Source organism: Rhea pennata, chromosome 4 (genome assembly GCF_028389875.1).
Source record: "Rhea pennata isolate bPtePen1 chromosome 4, bPtePen1.pri, whole genome shotgun sequence".
In the NCBI taxonomy this organism is placed as follows: Eukaryota; Metazoa; Chordata; class Aves; order Rheiformes; family Rheidae; genus Rhea; species Rhea pennata.
In genome coordinates, this window is record NC_084666.1 from 34,702,498 (window position 1) to 34,724,550 (window position 22,053).

Consider the following 22,053-nt stretch of genomic DNA (forward strand, 5'->3'; position numbering starts at 1 on the left):
GGGTCAATAATAGGCTATTACTCTTTCAGCTCCAATTCTATAACCACTTTTACCAAGCTTCTCTTAAAAAAAAAAAAAAAAAAACACCCACTACACACAATTACATAAGGCCACCAAATTTTCCGCCCTGTAAATTCTTATCAATAAATACCATGACTTTGTTTTACCCTTTGCTCAACAAGCAAATGGACAGGTTGTATTGTCCACAACACATCCATTCCACAGTTGGCTGGCTATGCCCAAACCAAAGAACAAAACAAACACAAGAAAAAAAAATGCAAACAAAACAAAAACCAAACCAACTCAACCTGTTCTGTGACTTGCCCACAAATCTAAAGCACTTTCCTCAGAGTCTGGGTATTCCAGTCTCTTGAAACTATGCTGCCACTGAACACCATAGTAGAAACCGCCGCACACAAATAACTGCACCTTCCAGGCATACCAGACAGACAGCTGTGCCCAAGTATGACAGCACGGTAATATAACAAGACACTGCTCTGACTATGCTCACTGAGGAAAAATAATGTCCCTCAGAGAGCACAGTACTATATTCAATGCCAAAAATCTGCTCAGGCTTATATAGTTATTTTTTGTAGCTCTATAACAACAGGGTCTGAGAATTAGAACTTGTTTATATGTGCTACAGCACAGACTGGGGGAAAGAGAGATTTGGAAGAGCTTAACGTTTTTCCTCATGTAAACACAGCAGGATACACAGTGTACACAAAGGTATATAGGAAGTTTATATAAATTTATACTTTTCTTTTCACACTCGAAGTTTGAACTGACCCAAAAGATAAAATCCTCGGAGAAACATACCTCGCCTGAGATGATGAAGGCTTTCCACATGCCCAGATTCTCACACCACCAGTCCGTTCTTGCAATGTGCAACTGCAGGTCACTGTGCTCCCTCTCCATCAAAGTAATTTCATCCTTCAACTTGGAAACAATCTGCAGAGGAAATTTTATCAGTTACAATGGATTAGAAAAAGCTTGCAACTTGCCTGCTGGTGTCTTGGAGGGCAATAATCAGAAAGAGGAAAAGATATAAAAGAAGAGCAAGAAAGAAGAACAACTGGAAAAAAATCATGAGTAGTAACAGAATTTATGCTGTCTTTTATAGACTTCTAGAATATATAGTAAAATTATATGTCAGCCTGCAATACTAAAAAAAAAAAAATACATTGAAAAGACATATTACTATCAGGCTTCAAGGGAAAAAAGAGGTATTTTAGGTAGAGTTGAATATTATACACATATATTAGGTGTTTTCTGTAAATTTAAAATGTCAATTACCTTCAGCAATGCCTTACTTTTCTTTCTCCCCTTTCAGAAATATGTGATGTGACTGAATCTGGTAGTAAGATTTATTTTCTTGGAATTTAACTCTGTTAACAATCTTTCAAGAAGCTACCATTTAACTCACTATAGCTTTCTTTGGAAAGGGGAGGATTTATTACTGTGGAAAGCACATGTTGACAATGTAGTTCTAATTAAGACAGAGCTTAAAGTCATAATTTCGCAAAGGAGAAATGCTGTATCCTATAGCATCAGCAAAAAAATAAGTGAACACACGTATTACGAGAAAGCAATATGACAACAGAACGTGGAAGCACACATAAAACGTATCGTTAGAAACATAGTGAAATAAACCGTTACTTTTGAAAAATATGATATATTTCACAGTCAAATTTATGAATGGTTGTTGTAAAACTTGCATCAAATTGCTACATCCTGGCAGAAGCTTTTAAAGAGCTGCAGCAACTTTGAAGATTTCCATCACATGTAAGATGAAAGATCATCTACGTGAAGGCTAGTTAACACCTTCTTCTAGCATGTATCTAACCTCACAATGAGTTTAAATAGGAAACTTAAATCCTAGCTCTAAATTTGCTCAAGTGAGTTTTATGTTCACTGCTGGTGGAGATTCACTGGAAGAAAGCTCTAAACAAGTTAACATAAAATCCCTCTGTTTTCCGCATAATTTCTAGGAGAGATGAAAGCATTTTTAAAATTCAACCCAGTCATATTTCCTTTCAGTAACTGTATTACACAACGTGGTTTGAAAGTAAGGTTCAGCAAGCACGAGGAAGTGCTCTGGGTGGGTGGGAAACGCTGAGGTTTTGCCTTGCCGCCGCCGATGGCGAGGAGAAACCCCAGGAAGGACGCAGCCCCCGCGCGCTCGCACGGGATGACAGCGGACTGCGCGCAGGGCCCCACGGGAGACAACCTCTGCGCTCACGCACCGGGCACGCGCGCGTGTGCACGCCGGAGCCGGCCCCGCTCCCACGCACCCCCGGCGACGATCAAGCCGTCTCACATGTCAGGGGGCCTCGTACGCAAGAGGGCACCGCGCGGGGCGGCTTGTCATCTTCTCACGTCCTCTTGGCTGCTCTTCATATTCCACAGAGAGAAATGAAATGAAAGATTTCTTCCTGCAGAGCATTTTCATTTAGGGTTACCAGGATTGCACATACAACTGAAATGAACAGATTTCTCCTGTGCGACAGGTGCAGCTTACACGGGGCTATGAGCCAGTTAAGGATTTACGCTCATTTTGTATGGGTCTCTCAGAAAAGGCATTTCAAAAAGAAAAACAAACATCTCTGCCTCTTCCTAAGATTTAAGAAGTTAACGCAAAAGGTGCCTGACATTCCCCTTAATATGCCTCAAAACTGGAATTTTGGGAACAGCACTGGAACTGTGGAATTTCTAGGAGAATTTTTTACTTCATATGACCAGGAGCTGCCATGTCCAGGTGAAAGAATCGTGGTCTCTGTGACAATGTGCTCTGGCACTGCCAACCCTCACTACCCATTTGAGGGCTCCACGGGCAAATGCTGCTGCAGTAAAACAGGCTGCTAAGAAGAGGACACGTCAGTGTCTCTGAAGACAAGTTGCCGGATGAAGAACCACCAGGCGAGGCCATAGCCCCAGCAGAGACAGCTGGGAACGGGATGCCCCAGAGCAGCCACGTACATGTTTCCTGGTGTCTGGGAGCTGCTGGCAGAAGGAGATGCAGGCAGGACAGAGGGTATGAAGCTGGCCGTGCTGATCTAAAACACCACCAGCCCCAGCTTGCTCCCAGAGGTAACTACCCCTGGAGCCAGGCAGCAGCGAATGAGCATGGTGTCTACTCCCACTTGCAGCCTTCGCACCAACAGCGATGAAGGTTCAAAGAACCCAGATCCCGAGCAGGGGACCAATGCTCTAGGGCATTTTTACCCTCCCCAGCAGGATGCCACCCGAGGGAGATGCCCGGGATGCTTGTTTGCTTTCCGTCATTTGCAAACAATCTCAGAACACCCAAAAAGTTTGATCCAGCTGTATCTGAACAACAGTCCTCAGAAGCACGGCACACGAGCTTGCCCGAGACAAATCCAAATCCCTTCTGCCTGAATGTGTTCTCAGGTTGCCTAACTTGTTGCACACTGCAAAGAGAAAAAAAGAGGTGTTTCTGGTCCAAGGCCAGAAAAACGAAGTTTCACATCCCTCAGAATTTTTACAGTCTGATTAAAGACTGTCCTGCAGATTTCTCTTAGCTCCTTATAAGGGAAATCAGGCACGTTTAGGGAGACTTTTTGCCTTTATTTCAGCGAACCAAGCACGCCTGTGGAGACGAGGAAGCTGTGCTGTGCGCTCTCAGAGCCAGCAGAGGGAGCAGAAGGCACCGAGCACATCCCGATGCTGCAGTGCTGCAACAGAGCCAGCAGCCCCCAAAAATGCTAGATACCGGGGACGAGGTCATTTTTCTATGACAAACAAAGCAACGCAAATAACATTTGCAGCTTTAGTGGCAGTAGCTTCAAAAATATAGGAAAAGAGTTATGAGCTAGCTGTGATTTCTCTGTAGATAGCAGGCTACTCGAGATAGAACTTGACCTATCCAGAAAAGGCCTGAAATGACTGAATATGACACAAACAGATAAAATAAAAGCAGACTGAAAACAAAGGTAGTACCTTTTTGTCGGGTTTTGGTGAATTACATATGGAATTTAGCGCCTGTTTCTTATACTCGAGCTTGTCATTTAGCTGGCGAAGTTTATTTACAGCGTAACTCGCCTGCTCATTAATTCTTGTGCTGCATTCTTCAGTAGCTTCTTCACAACCTTGGCTCTAGGAATAGAGGATGGGAGTAAGTGATTGTATCATTAATGCAAAAAAATGATTTTTTTCCTCCATATGCATTTTATGTGCAAAAACACCTACTCTTCATACATACAGAAGCCTAAGTAAAAAGGCTCGTTATTATAAACAGATTCTAGTGGCTATTCCAACCACAGTCAACATGAAACATATAGTTAGAAAAGCAGACAATCTCATTCTCAGTTATACTACAGCTCTCTAACAACTCTTGCCAATTGTACAAAATGACCTTCAAGTTAAGACTTTAGTTAAAATGAAAGTAAGAAATAAAGTGTTTTTTAAAAGTAAACAACAGCTAAGTAGTCATGATCGATATTCAGAACCAGACAAAAAGCAAATACTGTAGCTCTGAGCTGGGAGATTACAAGAGAAGGGGAAAAAATAAAGCCACAGTTTTAACAAACAGTCTCACCTCCCACAAACCCTCACAAAACAGATGCATCAGCCTTCAGATCAATCTAAACCAAATCCTTTCTCTTCATAAACAGATTTTACTGCTCCTTTTAGAAATGTTAATAAAAAAATGTGTTAAAAGCACATGTGTGTTACCCTGAATTCATAAATAACTTTCTGCTATCCATTCACCATTCAAACAAATTGCATCTTGCGTACTACAGGCATGTAAAGAAATACAGAACTTCACATCTTTAAGTGACCTTCTCTTTTACTTCTTTTGGCATTTGTCTTAACCTCCCATATCTTTCTGTACTTTCCCAAATAGGAATAAAGAACTGGAGATCCAGCAAACACAGCATCATGATGTTGCCATCTCCAATGCTGCTACACTGAGAGATCTCCAAGGTTTGCTTGAATGTGGCTGAATATATCTTAATGATATGAACTCTATGAATCTAATCTCATGAACTATGGACAGAGTTCTATGTTATTTAATGACATTTCCACCAAATGAGATGCATCTTTACATAATTAACAAAAAGCCAACAGAAGGAAATTTCGGTCTCTACTAAATTCGATGAGTTTTAGAGGAGGGATTCCAGGCCACCCCGCTGCAAATTCTGCAGTACTTCGCACTTAGGATCAAACGTCTGAGAAGGGACACAGTAAGAGTAACAACCTCCTCAGTCTGATACTCACCAAGGAGGTCAACGTAATGCAGAAGGCCGGAGTCTCGGCTACAAAATGCATTTTCCCAGCTCTGCATTTGCCTGCTACGTGGCTGAGTAAACAACATGAGCTCTATTATACATGTAGCGCCAACGGAAACAGCAGGCTCATTTCCCTTGAAGTGCTGAAAGCAGACACTGTCTTCTTCTATATTTTTACTTTTACTTGTGACCTTTTAAAGATGACTTCTCAAGGGAGTGAAAAGTGATGATGGATTAGAGGGAAGAATAAACAGCTGGATCCACGTGCGGCAGGACCAGCACAGCTTGGCCTCGCCTGGATTCACATCTCCTGACTAGACTTTGTCGTGTTTAAGGAGGGCTCACAGTCCTGCCCTTCCCTCCCTAAGGGCACTCATGGGCTCTCCACCTGGGCAGCTCTACTAGTGAGGCCTGTAGAAAATTAACATCTGAAACTCCCACCATGCCCTGGGAAGTGTGGACGTAGTCCACCAAAAAACAAATTGAAATAAAAACTGTTAGTGTTTGCTAACATGGAGCCCTCCAGAAATAGCAGATTTCCCAGCTGTGGCTTCCTATACATGATGCAGAAAGACTATTAGCCAGTAGCACATTTTCACCAATATCTGAAAACCCAATGGAAGCTCCAGAAGAAAGAATTTATCATCATTTGTTTTCAGCTCAGAGCCCTTCAAAAGCTTGCCACTTGAAGCCATTAGGATTACTCTATTAGGGACATTATGCTCTAACAGTATACATAACTTCATGATTAATTTGTGGCTTAAAAAAGTGCAAAAGTTCTTCCTCACAGAAGCATACTTGGCACTATATTAGTCTTTACAGGTTTCACAGCAGAAGAAGCAGCTTTCAAATCTGGCATGTATTTACCCAAGAATTTAAAAGGACTGATGATGCTGATGTTAAAAAAAAATCTCATTTTGGGGAAGCTATAGGGAAGTCTGAAATAAATATTATCTGACAAAAGATTGCTAGTCCTAAAGCGTATTAGTTTTCTTGGAGAAATGGCTACCTCTGTTAGACTCTCTATAAAACATATAAGGAGATTCAAAGGCACAGTGTTTAAATACTTAATTCTGGGCAAGAAGAGTAACAATGTTTTCTGAAAGTCCTGGTGATTGCAAACATCAGAACAAAGCTTTGAAATATCTACCACCTCCAAAGCATGGATGGGTCAGGAGTGATTCGGTTTTAGACAAATTCTTGTACTTCACTGTGTTCTGAGCAAGTCCATGTGTAAAATGAAGATGATAATACTGATCCGAAGAGGCAGCCTGACGAAAAGATGCTCACTAGTCTGAGAGATGCTGTTGTCAAAGCATTTTTGGATAAACATTATGTGAACTCCTCTGGCATGACTGGTTTTGAGAATCCACTTGAAAAACCTGCCCTGAGAGCACTGCCACTGTCTATGACATTTTGAATGCTTTGTTTTAGCATTTCCATTTTTTTAAAACAGTTTTGTCTTCCATTACAGCCTATTAATTTATTGAATAAGTTAACACAAAGCACTGGGATTTTTTTTTTCATTTCAGACTCAGGTTATGCAAGTTCTTGATCATTACTGTTTCTCTTCTTTTGTACAACTTTTAAATCTCTTCAGTACCTAGGAAATGCACAGGACACATGGACCAAGACTCTAGACAGAAGCCTACTGAGGTGTCACTGAGGTTTCCTTCACTGAAAAGCAAAGCAGCAGAGTTTGTAAGAGGTATGCTTTGTGTTCTCTGATATTAAAGAGCATAATGAAAGATGCTGAATACAAAAGGCTTGGAAATCTGAAATACCCATTTTTACTAATTTAAAGTTTAAGTACTCAGTCATTTTGTATCATATTGTTTCAAAGAGATTATAAACATATATAATTGTCACAAATAAAACATTTCTGTTGAACATTTCTGTACTTCTTCAATACTGTCTTACTGATCAAAAAATAAAGCTAAGCTCTAGCACATTGCTAAATGATATAAAAACAAAAACTACACTGTAAAAAGTTTTAAGATGCATCACAGTCATTAAAGCACTGTGTAAGTGCAGTATAAGAACCCTTCCTTCCTCCAAGAGTATTCAAACTATTTTATGTCCACATTTACTCTTCCTTGGTTAAAAAAAGCAAATTGTGTTTTGTAGTGAAGTGCACAGGTGACTGAAAACACAGGTACTATCAGATGAGACTGGGTAATTTTATCAATAGTTTTGCAGTTAGAAGAACTGGGGGGGGGGGGATGTCTTCACCAGCATGCACTTAAGAGTCTAAGGAGAGACACATTATTACAGCTCCCTAGACAATCTGAGAAAAATCCTTATTGATTAATTCTACTTAATTTGATGAAATTGCAAAAGTGATGATATCAACAAATACATTGTGGGGAAAAAAAAAGAAAGAAAGGACAATAAACCTAGACCTCAATGTCAAAAGACGCTTCTATGCACTTTGTTCCAGTATTTCCAGATCACCTTAAAAACCAGTGAAACAAATTATGCATGTGACTCACCACTTCATCTTTGTCCTCAGGTGCTAGTTGAACAGAACTTCTTTCTTCTTCCTGCTTGATCAGTCTCTCATATAAATCACTGACAATGAATGAGGGGTAGTATCTGTCCTTTAGAGTTTCACAAACATCTGCCTGAATTCTGTAGAATACTTCAATGCCTTTATTCCCCACGAGACTTTGCTGTATTTCTTTATAAAGCGGCTTTTCCACGGGTATTTCTCTGCTTTCCACAAAAAAATTCTGATAAATCTCACTCACCAGTTGAGGTATTTCAGCCTAGGAAGGAAGGAGGGAGAGTGAGGGAGAAGAGAGTAATAAAAATGCTTTAAAAACTATCAGAATGAGTCAAAATCCAGGTGTATAAAGAAGGCTGATCAAGCTAATTTCATGCCCAGACATATGAGAATACATCTGTGAATGTCTCAGATCAAGCACCCTGCCTGTGCACCTATGCAAAGCAGCCAGTTTCACAAGATAAACCTTGACTTTTGTTACGCTCTGACACAGTTGTGCTCTAAAGTCACCACAGCTTCCACATCCTTTGCTTTTAAAAATATGTTCCAAAAGCTAGTGAAAACCAATGAGTGCTACAGCAGCATTCTTGTCACCATTTTAAGTTCAGATTTCAGAGTTCAGCTGTATCAGCTTCCCTGTCTTCTGCTGGGGACCTGGATGGGATCAACTCTCACTTTACGTGAGACACTAACTTCTGAGGCCAAAAACACCACCAGAAAATATATCTGCCAGCACATCAGGCCCCATACTTCCACTGAACACAGAAGAGCACACAGGGCTGAACTGTGCATTAATAAACAGGAAAGAAAGAGGAAATAACACAGAGCAGCCCACAAGCTTTCTAAACTATGTGCTAACTTCCCGAGCAAAACTAAAGAGGTTTTAGCCCCTCTGCTAGTGCGGCACAACATGCTTGCCTGCCTTATGTGACAAAATCAGAGCCAATGGCTGTATAATACTACTTATCTGAATCAGAGCTGCCCCAGTAGTGATCGACAACCCTTAAGTTTCACAGACAAACATAAAAGTACAATATAATAGAATGGCAAGCCTTGAATAAATGCACCATATATATTGCTTTAAAAATGAGGAGAGAAATCATAGCTGAGAGGTCATAAAATGCTTCATAGCACCTTTTCCAATCATGCAGTTTGAAAATCAAGACTGATTTACACAATTCTCCTCAGGTGCCTGCCAAATGCTTTTTATGAATGCTTTGTAGCCTGAGTAGGTTTTTAGTCATTCTTATAGATCGTATCAATAGTTCACTACTCATGTTACATTCAGGTTACAGGATGTTATTTGTGTTTCCCAACTGAAAGAAATCTTTTTTAAAATAGGAGAGTAATAAAATGGCAGAGAATAATAAAAAAAAAAACCCTGATAGTGATTCACATTTAATGCTAATGTGAATCCTAGAATTTTAAAATAATTTTGCAGAAAAGTCATCCCAGTACAAGTAACCTGCCCTCAACACATTAGCTTTGACTGTGTCGACAGTATGCTGCATGCAATTCTAAGTAATATTTCCTATCTTTATTTCAGGGCTCTCATTCCTACTTTTTCTAGCACATATTACAACGTGGTACTGTTCCTGCCCTCTAGCAGTAGGGCAGCACTAGTGATGAAATTTAGTGGCTTAAATTGCAATGGAACAGGGAGAGAATGGGACCTTTTAAAGTAAAATCTCTCTTTTGAAGGGACTTTAAAAACATACACACAAACATCTTCAATTTTCATGCTTTTGGGTTGAATGGTAAAAATGCTGAAGTGCTTGCAGTACTCATTCCACACTATTGTTATTTTGAAACCATAAATACAGAAGCATTTCCTAACACCAACATCACAGCAAGCAGAGTGTCCATTTAAAGAACAAGCCACATGGACATGCAATTATTCCACCTTGTTAGCATTCTTTAGATACTCCACAGACTCCCAAAGACTGATCAAAGCCCTCTTGTCCATCCTATCCAGGTAGATTCGAAAGTGTTCTCTGTATGAAGGGTTGGCCAAAATTTCCTCAAACTGAAGAATCTAGAGAAAGAAAACACAAGAGTAAAAATCTAAAAGAACTACCTATATGGGACTGAACATTAGCTATTCATTATTGGTGCAGATTAAGATCACCCAAGGTAACCAAATTAAATTTCCAAAGCGAACTTCCCAAAAACTTCCATTCTCCCCCCTTAGCTGCCCACAGGTATTTAAGCAGTTCAGTCTGTTTGTGATCAAACTTTAGCGCTGCAGGGGAAAACATGTTACTTATGTCCTCTTGTGGTTTTCCAAAGAAGGTACTGTATCCGTAAGGGGGGGAGGGAGAAAAGAAAAAAAATATATCTACACACAGAAAAAATGTGGCCAATGCATACTTTGCTCATCTCCTGCTCACAAAGACTTTCACTGTTTCTTTACTACTCAGAATTCATAAAATCAATTCTACATACTTGAAGAAATGCAAATGTAACCCAACATCCTTTAATTCAAAGGGGAAGAACACACTTCCTTCTCAGAAGCAAGGGGTCATACTCTCCAGTTTTCATATCTGAAAGGAACATCCAACTCAGAATCCAATGGGAGGTCTGAACAGAAGAAAATCCAGCTTCCTTGGAGTCAGTGTGACATTCCTCCATTAGTCTCTCCTCCTCACAACACCTACAGTAACTCCAAAATGCCCATTTCTCACACACTTCTATAAAGAATAATTCTATTATTAACAAACACCACCTTTCAAATTATTTTTATTTTTTTCAGCTCGCTTGGCTTTCCTTAATCTGCTATTTAGCATGGAAACCATTTTGGACATACCACAAGCATCAGAAAAACTTTTCTTCCAAGTTTTGGAATTATCCTTTAAATCATATATCCCAATTTCTCACATTATCTGTAAAACATTTCTTTTCATCAACACTACTCTGAGAAGTCACATTAAAATATGCAACAGACACAGCCCAGTCCAAATAACTCATCTGTTTTCTTGGCTAAAGCATCACGCTAGACTGCACAGCTTCTGCCACATATCCCCCGTGACACGAATCTCTCAGATTTAACTATATTCTCTGTTCCAAGATGCCCAGGGCTTGTTTATGGTTGCATTAAAATTCATGTAACTCAAATAAACTTATATTACTATCAAAGTCAAATGACTTGTGCAATTACTCCATATTATTTTTACCATAACTTACCATCCTCCATTTACATGCTATCTGTGCATTTTACTATCAGGGAATCTTTTTTTTTCCTAAATCATTCCAGAAACCCCTGACTCAATGACAACCTCCCACATGTAATTTCTTTTTTTACATTGTCAGGATTCCATTTTTAATCTAGTTAATTGGTCACATTGAATAAAGAACTATTCTGTATCAATTAGAATGTAGATTAAAAATATTTTGCTTCCAGGATTTAAAAAAAAAAAAAAAAGAAAAGAAAAGAAAGTGTCAGCTTGAAAGTTTATTATTTCAGCACAGCACCCAGCTGCACTGAGACTCAATAGCTGATCATGGGTAATGAGAGATGCTGTACTCCCACACATAGGTTCAGAAGGACAGCGTTAAGGAACAGCTTTATTCTTTGATGTAAGGCGTGTACTTGGAGAGAACACAATACTTCTGCTGACTACCCTGGCTACTGCTGTCATAAATTGTTTCAGTTCCCTTGCCTCCAAGTCTAAAGCACAGGCTGCCTCCTTGCCATAGCCTCTCTAGTGTCTCTCAGCCTTTTACATAGAACACCATCACCTGATGCACCCACAGAGCACTAGGTATCCCAGAAACATGCACCCTAGATCCAGCTGCATAGACCTTTAATAGTTGTATAAATTGTGTCTCAAAAATTTTGTTTTCCACAATTCGAGTTGTGAGAATTTACAAGTTAGATGCATCTATGCTCCTACCAGATAAAAAAGGTTTCCAAGCGTTTTCCCTCCAGGAAGCATGATTACATTGCAGAACATTAAGATGACATTTAAATCATTTATGAAATGCAATTGCCAAAAATGTAACCTTCAATGTTCTTATGAGGCAGAGGAGCCAAGTTCAAAGCCAACTGATCTATTCTCTGCCTGATCCAAACAAACAGTAGCACCAGCAGTTCACACACTATAGGCTACAAAGCTTTCTGAGATAAATCTTATCTATTCCCAAGGACACAGAGAAAGATGGAGTGTGGTCTTCACTCTGGCAGTTAGGATATTTGGCTGCCAGCTCCCATTCAAATGCGTGTCTGTTTACAGAAATTGCAAAGCATTTATCAGAAGCACAGCCAAGAAAGACTATGGGCTATGATATAGTGCTTAGGGGCTCTTCCTGAGATGAGAGATGAGGGTTTAAATCAAGCAGAAAAGGAAATGAAAGCCAAAATTCCCACACCCAAGTAGATGCTGTAGGCATTAAGCTCTTGGATTAAAAACCCATTATCACTTCCTCTTCCTCTGGTATTTTTCGAATCCATGCCTTTCATACATCTACAAACACCTGAAAAAACCAAGAGATGTACAGATGTAGAGGTTGAATAAAATGAAGAATCTTGGTTTTCATATTAAGAAGAAAAGTAGGACCAAATTTCAGAAACCCTACCAAAACCAAACACCTCCTTCCTCTCCAACTTTTCAGCTGAACCAGTTTTCACATAGCTCATTCAGTTCCACGGCTTATCATCAAGAATCCTAATAAACCAGAGCGGTCATAGTCTCTTGCGTCACATCTCACCAACCACCAAACCACATCTCTTTCCTTGAAAAGGAAAGTAGGTCCTTGAGCAGTGAGCTAATAAATCATAGTTTCCTACAGCTGTGTGTGTTAAAGCCAGGTATTTCATTACTGAACATGACATGAATTCCAACTGTGGCTAAGGCATTAATAATCTCTCTAGTAAAGAATTTTGTAATACCTAATAATAATAATACAGTTCAAGCCAGGTATCAGCCATTCACTCTGTGGAAAGACTCATAACCTAATATCTGTGAATCCTACCACTAAGTCACATTTAGAAAAACATGATGGCTTGACACAAACTGTACAAGAGGAAACAGCATGCACATGTGCATGTACACAACTACTGAGACAAGTCTTATTTCCTTAAAATGCCTTATTTAGCTTGATTCATTAAGAACTGTGGCGACTACATTTTGCCTGAACCAGCTTCCCGAGGTTTTGGGTAGCGTTTAAGGAAATTATGCTTGTCTTAGGTGCTCACTGTCATCTTCACAGCATTCCTCACCAATAGCGTGTGCCACTCCTGCTCTTCATCCTTTGTTATACCATCACCACCTGGAACCGGCTTGCTCTTACCTTACGAACTATTGAGATATATGAACAAAGACTTCCGTCTGTCAGAGTTCACTCTATAAATCCTCACTGAACAATGCAATTACACAGAGAGAGGCTTGCTGAAAGAAGGCTTATTACAGAAAAGGTGAGCAGACTGTCAAAGAGGTGAGTATAGAGATGGCAATTCAGAGGCCAGTCCATGGATTAGCTACAGAGCATTGTCGTACTCTCTAATCAATCGTTTCATCAAGGAGGACCACGGTTCAAAATACAAGAGGGAAGAGGGTCTTCCAGTGCCTCCATCAGAGATCTTCGCCTTTGCGAGGACTTTCAGCTCTGTACGTGATGGTACATCTAATAAATTACTGCAAGCTTCACTCGCAGTGCAAATCACACAGCATCACTTTTTGAGCAAGAGGTCACCTTAGTCTTTATTGCTTGCATTATCCAAGGTCTCTCCACACAGGCTGCCAGCAAAGTCAATTAACAAACACCTACCCTCAAAAGCCCAGCAGTTAAGTGCTACTGCCCTGAGAAACACAATGTAATAATCCCTGTTACCTAGAGAAGAGCCCATTACACAGGTACCCTATGGTATTTAAAGTGACCTAATTTGTAAGAGGTTTGTGCAACAGAATTACTACCTTGCGAACTAAACAATTTTAACAAAATAAACTAACTGTGCTTAAACATGTGTCTTTTATCGGTTATGTTTAAATATAGTCTTACTTGAGGCATGAAAAAATGTCACAGAAAACCATTCAGACATCTTACATGCGAGCACATTAAGTTCAGCATTTTACACATGAGCATCACACAGGAGCTAATACTGAGAAAAACCAATCTGTTACTTTCAGCCAGTTGCTAAATTTCATTACCAGTATTGCACTCAAAACAAGCCCTAGTCAGAATTTATTCTTCTCACTAACAAGAGTACCCTCATTCGATCCACTCTGTTACTGACAATTTTGAGTAGTGACAAATCTTCATTTAAAGGAGCTTAAGTAACATTTCATTGCTTGCAGCAAGACACGTACTAATGAAAACTCAAAATACAACTCTGTAAGAAAAGTTCTGGAAGTCCATCATACCCAGTAAAATCCCACAGTGTACTATGATACTCTGTGCTGAAGCAATTTAGCATTTCTAAGCTCTTTTTCATTCTGTTTTTATAGATGAAATATGCAAAAAAAAAGGAATCAAGCAATCTTTGGTGGTTTTTCTACTGGAATTTTCTACCCTACTCTCTACAGATATTTAGCCACTATTTTTATTTCTAAATAGTTAACTTTTTGACAGCATAAAGTTTCTTATCCACATATTACAAACAGGAGTGAGTTTTTTTTTTTTTTTTTTTTTTTTTTTTAAACAGATAGGGACATGAGATAAAGCTGGTGACGGCACTTGTCTCAAGCCAGTGCAACATGTGAAATCAGAATGCAGAGGAGCAGGCTCCATCCACTGTGCAGTGTTATTTCTTGTATCCTATTTCACTGCTGGGATAAAAATTTCTGTGGTCATGAAAAATTACGGAAAAACACAGCCAATGACAGTTGAAATTTTAATAAATTGGCTCACTGCAAACAAGCACACGCTTTCACAAAAAATAAAACAGAAGACAGAGACAGAATGCTCTGCAGTTACTGCTTTTTACAAGGTCTCATAGCATTATGGAAAGCTAAAGAATTAAGAAAAAGGGTAAACATTCATCGTGGTAGGAATAGCTGGAAGAGAGTTTTGGGTGGGAGAATATATATTATTAATACTTTCATGTTAGCAGTAAAGGGCACAAGAGTTCTTTAGGTCTGAGGTGATCAGCTATAGTAAGACGGCTGCAATTCAGACAGTGTGCTGTGGAGGGTCCTTCCTTCTCTGATGTGAAGGACAGGAATCTGTAGCACTTTGTAACCCTCACTAAAAAGGTTCTTTTATGACTCAGTATCATCACCGATTAGAGCACATAGCTTGAAGCTACCCTGGCACATATGCACGCATTAAGGCATGCATACATCCTCAAATCTAATAAATGGCAAGCAATTACAACCTTAGAGCTATCAGCCTCAACAGCAACCTTTCAAGTCCTTTTAACTCTGGAACAGCTTCAGGGCTGGGAAAAAACAGCAGCTCTACTGTTGCTACATCCTTCCCTAGTCCAACAGTAAAATAACTATTATACCATAGTTACTCAAAGGCTCTGCCAAATACGAGGAAGATGCTTGAATTTTTTTACAGCAGGGCGCTATAGCCAGGCAAACAGCATAGTTTTGTTCATAGCCCAACAAAGCAGATAGCTGGTGTTGGCGCCTCTCTAAAGATTGTCCAGAGAGGAGCTACAACTGTCCAGTCAGTGAGACAAACACAAAACAGCTACTTAATTTGGAAGGGCTCATATAGGCAATGGATTCAGCACAGATGCAGTGTACTATCACCCTTTGCAACAGCACAGAGTCCCACTTCTTACATTTGGCCTATAAAGAACCACCAAAATAGAGCTGACAGCTGCACTGCAGATCATGGGCAGGGTGAACAGAATTTGGGTCAGTACTGGAAGTTTTCTGCTGGGAGGGTGGCACATAGTCTAGAATAAGTGGAAGATAACACTAGAAAAACGTTTCTCTTTCTGAGCTGCATGTTAAAAACTACTAATGAAGACTTTCTGCCTGTATGCTCATTAAAGTGTAAAGTATTATTAAAAAAATAAAAGTGGTAAGTCATCAGAAGAGTACCTTTGTCATATACAACAGCAGTTGAACAAAATGCAATGATTTTTTAACTATCAAGAAATACTAAGTATTTATTATACGTGAAGCACTTGGCTATTTTCTCCACCTCAGTAATGGCAAAATTTCTGCTTTCAGACTCACTTACTCATGAATATACTTCTGTCATAAGATATTCCATCTTCAGGCAACTGGGGAACATGGATTTAAGTTCACTTTTTTTTTATACCCCTCAAATTCTGTATCATGAGTTATCCTGACATAATCCGATATGACAATCTGAAGCTCAGAAATCAGATTGAAAGTCTAATCAGTTAACAGTTAAATCAGCATCTACGTGAGGACTGTGGTGGAAGTAAGTTCTTCTACAGCAGTCTCAACTTGATCCTCCTCAGTAGGATTATGAACACAGACTGTCTGTGCCTCAAAACAAACTGAGATGGTTTCTGGGTGGAATTTTCCTTGCTATTTTACAGCTAGTCAGAGATTGGCTCTCCAGAGCGCCCTTTAAACACCAGCGACTCACTGAATAGCTCCGCCACAGAGATGCTGTGACTCTGTGCATTGAAGCTCACAGATGTGGTGACGTGGCTGTTGTGCAGAGCACAACAGATCAAACAAACAATTTCCTTGATAAACATAGACAATAAGAACTCAATGAAGTTACGGCAGTACTGTGCAAGTACAATTTCTAGGAAAAAGGATTAAAAATGCATTGACCGTAAATAGATTAGAAGATATGCTTTATATATTACACTAATTTGAACTGCATTTTCTCCAGAAGCAAATCTAACACTTAGAGTATTAGTATCAGTATCAGAACTAATGACAAAATTCAATTTCAGAGAGTAGCTAGGTTTCTTCTGTCTGTTTTTAGACACTGGATTATAATTCACACATCTTAAATTCAGGATTTCCCTGGAGCAATCAGATTCAGGACAGTGAAGTAAATGAAGTATGTTCAAAAACCTGTACAATCCTATGACTTTTATGTATTGAGCAGAGTAAATCGTCACTGCTTTACTATTAGTTTCTGCTGTGAAAGAAATAAAAGTCATTTTGAGTAATACCCTTTTCATTTCTTAAATCTGTAATAAGGGAACATTGACAGCTCCAAATAATCTCCACGTTTAAACTATAATCAGAACATGCAAAGTAAAGACATTTACTGGCAATGCTGTTATTCTCTCAGTACTGCAGGAAAGAGAAAGCTTTTTATAGGATGCAGAAATGAAACAAAAGCACAAGTTTAGGCCATTAGCCAATTTGTTCTCTGATTACTACAAAAAAAAATTCTCCCAGTCAATACATTCAAGGCTCTGCACTACACTTAAATAAAAGAATCATTCAAAATATCATCAGTAAATGCCTGTTCCTAATGTATTTTGTATGTTTTAGTGAAATAAAAATTCCAGTTTCTTATGTAAAAGCTTGCTATTCTGCAGGTAAGTGCTAACTTAATGGAAAAGCTGGCACAATTAAACTCTTATTAAAAAAAAATAGTTATGGGTCACCAGAAGTGACATACCAACATTAGCTTATCTACTGAACTCCAAACAAACATTTCCCTTTTGCTTTGAAAAGTATTCAGTCAATACTGACTATGTAGGAAGGTTCCTATCCAAAGTAGTACTGACTGCCTTTAAAAAAGAGCTCAGATCCCAACTACCAGCATACAGAAGGTGGATGGGAAGAAATGACAGTCAAGAAGTATCCCTTCCACAGCCAAGCTCTGGGCATTTTTTTGTGCTCAGAAAAGAACAGCTTGGCCTCTGTCTCCAGTCTAGCCTCTCTCAGCCTCCTCCTTGGTCACAGAGAGTTGGGAACAACAAAACGGAGAAGCAATTTCCCTATTTTTTTCTCCAACATGGGCAAGGAGTGAAATTCTAGGGTTTCTTCATAACAATGCTTCAAAAGCTGTGAAGCAGGGCTGCTCTAGATCCCACTGTTTTCACCATCAATACTGCAAATGCCTGTGCAAGGAGATGTCTTTATTCCTATTAACAGTCTCATAAATTTAGTATGGAGCTGCTCACAGGTATAAATCCTAAACCAGCGGCTCTCATGAAGGACCATCTGGAGGTCCAGAAAGGACGTTACATTAACAACAGGAATTCCTTTGATTTTAAGTAAGATTGTACTAAATTTCCTACCAGTCCCATTTCACTGCCCCAACCAGTAGAACTTCACTACCTGAGCCTGCTCCTGAACAATCTTATGCCACCATTAGCTATCCTGGAAAGCACAATGTCTCAGTGGGCACCGAAAGGTATCTACTCAGTGGCATCAGTGACCCATGTGGTTCTGCCACATGCTTCTCTTTGTCCTTTCCAGTCCTTTTTTTCTTGGTACCAGCTGCTATACTTGACCTCTGGAAACAGATTAGGAATGCCTCAGTGCAATCCATGATGAACCACTTCTGAAATCATGCTTTAAGGACAAGTTGGGGACAGGGAATTACTCTTGCATACTTAGAGAAACAAAGCAAATAGTAGGAGCTATTTCTGTGTCATGATTTTTCTTTTCTTATGTGCCATTAAGTTACAATTATTATAATGAGATAATGAAACTTAAGGATCCCTGCATGAAAGGATATATTTCTTTGTCTTCTACCTACATGAAAAAGATAATACCATCTTTCTAATTGGAAAACATCAATTAGTGTGCTTTGCCCAAAGGGGACAGAGAGTAGATTACACAACTTATTAGTTGTGTTTCACTGTCTAGTGAAACAGTACTTTCTTTTCAATCCCAGAGTACAGTGAGGTTGAAAATCAGCATTCAGTCAACAGCTTCACTGGAGTTCTTCTGCAATGACTGCCCTTAAAAATTTGCCAATTGCTTTCCACAAGTAAGTGTTTGCTTTTAAATAACATGGTATTTGCAAAACTTGCTGGTATTTCCTACAGTAAATACAATACGGGCCAAGAAAACACCGCATATATATTGGCAATGCTCTCTGAAAAAAAGCTGCTCCTTCATGAAGGACCATGTCCTTACTAACTCCCTCCACTCAGTATGTCCGAATATCTCACACAATGAGAGATATAATTCCTTATGACATTCCATACACAGCACGTTAGCAAAATTCCAGTTTGAATGACCAGTATGTTTTTCCAGGTACTACAGTAATTATCTCCCTAATGTTAAGACAAATAGACTACACAACTATTAGTTTATACTTGATTCTTGGGGGAACTGAGGGATTAATGACAGTGAGGTTAATGTGATTCAGTACTAACACATTTAGAATGGCCTTTAGGCAATGTACGTGTTATTCAGTTCATACCTTCTGACTTGGAGGACCATCACCTTCATCTGAAGTCCCGTCTTCCTGCTGATCATAAGCAGGCCCTCCAAGGAGTCTTATTCGCTTCTCACATTGCTTCTTTGCCACTGTCAGCTGATTAATGTACCTCTTCACATTGCGAGCCCTCAGTAGGTCAGCCTTCATTGCAGCAGTTTCCTTTCCTTTTGAATCTAAGAATAAAGCAATTAGAAATGGTCTTTTACAACAGAAAAATATAATCTCACCAATACCTGAAGCATTTGCCATTCAAGACTCAACACATACTTGAGTACAAATACTTGGAAGTTTGTATTTGAAATAAAATTATGAATTCTGAAATATTCTCCAATAATATCTCAAGTGTTTATATAAACAGCAAAAAAATCATATTCGTGTACACTGGATGTACATTTGTTAGATCGCCTTAGGAAGTTAACTGCAGCCATGATGCCTGGTCACACATGGAGCTGACAGTCTACGGATCAGCACTGGACTCAATCCACTCCAGTCAAGTTATTCATATTCCCATGGACCTCATTTGCAAATGTAAATTTCTTTAGAGTGCTGCAAACAGCATAACATTCAGTTATCTCCACAAAAACAAGAACAAAGCCCTGTCAAATTACTGAGATGACTACAAGAAGTCTTAGAACACCGCACCAGGGCTGCACAACAGTGTTAAACAGTGATGTAACATGAGGAAGGCACTCAGCAGAATGAGACTTGGTAATAAAAGAAAAGGCGTAACGTTCATATATTCCACATTCCAGCTTCTTCAGCTAATTAATAAGGCCTAAACAAACAAACAAAAAAGCAGATAAAGCCGATTTAAAACCCCTCCTGTGCTGAAACCTTTCCTGTGTTACACCTGTAGGATGCAATAAATTCACATTAATATAATGGTTTTTTATCCTCTTGTTCAGTGAAAATATTTCTGCTTTTGCTGGCTGCAGTTGGAGCTCTGTAGCGAAATACCTGGCTTGTGTTCAGCTCCAGATCAACATATTGCTCAAGGATGAGAGAGAGAAAGCTATTCTGCCACATTTTCAAAATATCAGGTGCTAGTGAATGAGATAGATGAAAATAATGTTCTGTTTTCAAAACATTACATGTGACCTGAAGTATTGTTGCTTATTTACTGAAAAGATAGTGGGATTTCTAATCTCACTTTACTTGCTGTAGGTATTTATGTACATTAGTACAGAAGCCTTCTGACTCGAGGACTTTCTGTGTTGTACTGGAGAGGTATCATTTGCACTGGAGGTGCTATAGAAGCAGTGAACTACAGAGATGATACTCACTCCGGCAAAAGATAACATGAGCTTCCCATTAAAAAGAAAAAAAAAAAAAGCGCCATCTGTTTCCCCGGCATGTTATGCCCACAGGGAAGTCAGAGCACTTAATTTAGCATTTCAGTTCCTGGACTAGACGTTTCAGCATTTGTGAGAGAAAAGGAAAGGAGAACAGAAGGCAGGAAAAACAGCTCTGCCCCCTTCCCATTTCAAGTGTTTACAATTAACACAAATACACGGACAGGAGCTTAAAGTGGCAGCATTTGACTGGAAGATAAACTCTAAAATTTCTATTTTCTCAGTAGTTTAAATACTTTGGGCTCAAAATCCAAACCCAGCGACCTGTCACAAACCCTCTTTGTGCAGAGCCGAGTTCTCGCCTTTCCGTGCGGCGCCAGCAGGCTCCGTGCCGGCAGCGGGGCTGCTCCGGGTCCCATCGCGCCTCCTTATTCCCCCGCAGCCACAGCCCTCGCTCTGCAGGGCTGCTCGAGGCTTTCCATCCCGCGGGGGTGGCAGGCCTCCAGGAGAGGAGTCTCTGTCTAAGCAGAGACTCAAACCCAAAGTAGCTGAAGGCCCTCAACTTCTTCCAAAATCATTCCCCTAATCAGGAAAAACCTTGCCAACATATGCACTGCCATGGACGGAGACTTAAAAAACCCTAAAGGGCACTCTGCAGCCTTCCAATCAAAATGAGATTAGCACCAAAAGTAGAAATCCAGCCTTGCTTACAGATCCCAACCACCCAACCAAATCTCCAATCACATCCATGGCCCCTTCCTGTCTGTCAGTCACTTCTGCGGTACATGCAAATACCAGACCTAAACACAGCTTTTGGATCACGTGAGAATTTACTTCCCCTCCATCCTAGCTACAATCCTCAAATAGGAGCTCAGGTTCATTTATTTTTCTCTATTTCACCAAGATTGCAGCTACTGCTTTTGAAAACATGACCTGAAAAGAGTAAGAAGTGAGACTTGCATTCTTCTTCCCTGCATAACTCAACTTGAACTGGATAGTATTAAAATATGAATGGTCAAAATTACCAAGTAATCAAAACTGAGCTACTTATTTTTCACTCCATCCACTTTTGCAGATATAAAGCGACTTCTGACAAAGCTTCCATATTTTTTTCTGGATCACTTATAACTACCCTGATTAATACTGTGCCAGGAGCAGATCCTAGAACCCAATTAGAAAAATTTTTAATAAAAGATTCCTCAGAGCTGGTTTTCTTTTTCAAGAACTATAAATACCTGTCACCTGGCAACATGTGTTAACTCAGATCTCTGACTAGTCCCTGAAGGAGTTTTGCACATGCACAATACTATTTTTGTATGACTTTTTGGGAAAGCTTCTGAGTTAAGCACATACACTGCCTATTAATGCCACACTGAAATATTTTAGTACAAACCTATTTAACATTTTCACACAGTGGCCCCAAACATACATATATATATACATATATATATATATTATATATTTTTATCAATCATGACAGATCTCTATGAACTTTCAGAAACTTTGAACTACACATTTTTAAAGCTTGCATAGGCCTAGAAGAGTATTTGCTCAGTTCTGAAAAAGCAAAGCAAGCTAGACATCGAAAAAGAACAGTACATCTGGACTGTTCTACTTCCCTCTGTAAAATAAAGAAAAAAATAAAAAAATAAAACCAGTTCTAATGTGGTTAGATAAGAGAATGAGTTAAAAAAGTTATACACTCCTC

General features: G+C 39.4%; 1 protein-coding gene across 5 annotated transcripts in view; it reads right to left on the reverse strand.

The window, feature by feature from the left end:
- The window catches only part of SNX25 (sorting nexin 25), an 82,362-nt gene that overhangs the window by 17,474 nt on the left and 42,835 nt on the right, over positions 1–22,053 (reverse strand). For all 5 annotated transcript variants that reach the window (XR_009958404.1, XM_062575711.1, XM_062575712.1 and 2 more), the window contains 5 exons: positions 19,036–19,226; positions 9,662–9,793; positions 7,745–8,020; positions 3,961–4,116; positions 820–951 (listed from right to left, as the gene is read on the reverse strand). Coding sequence is in view for 4 of the 5 variants with exons in the window: in XM_062575711.1 (XP_062431695.1) it covers positions 820–951; positions 3,961–4,116; positions 7,745–8,020; positions 9,662–9,793; positions 19,036–19,226 (887 nt within the window). In the remaining variant the exon portion in view is untranslated. The remainder of the gene's footprint in view (positions 1–819; positions 952–3,960; positions 4,117–7,744; positions 8,021–9,661; positions 9,794–19,035; positions 19,227–22,053) is intronic.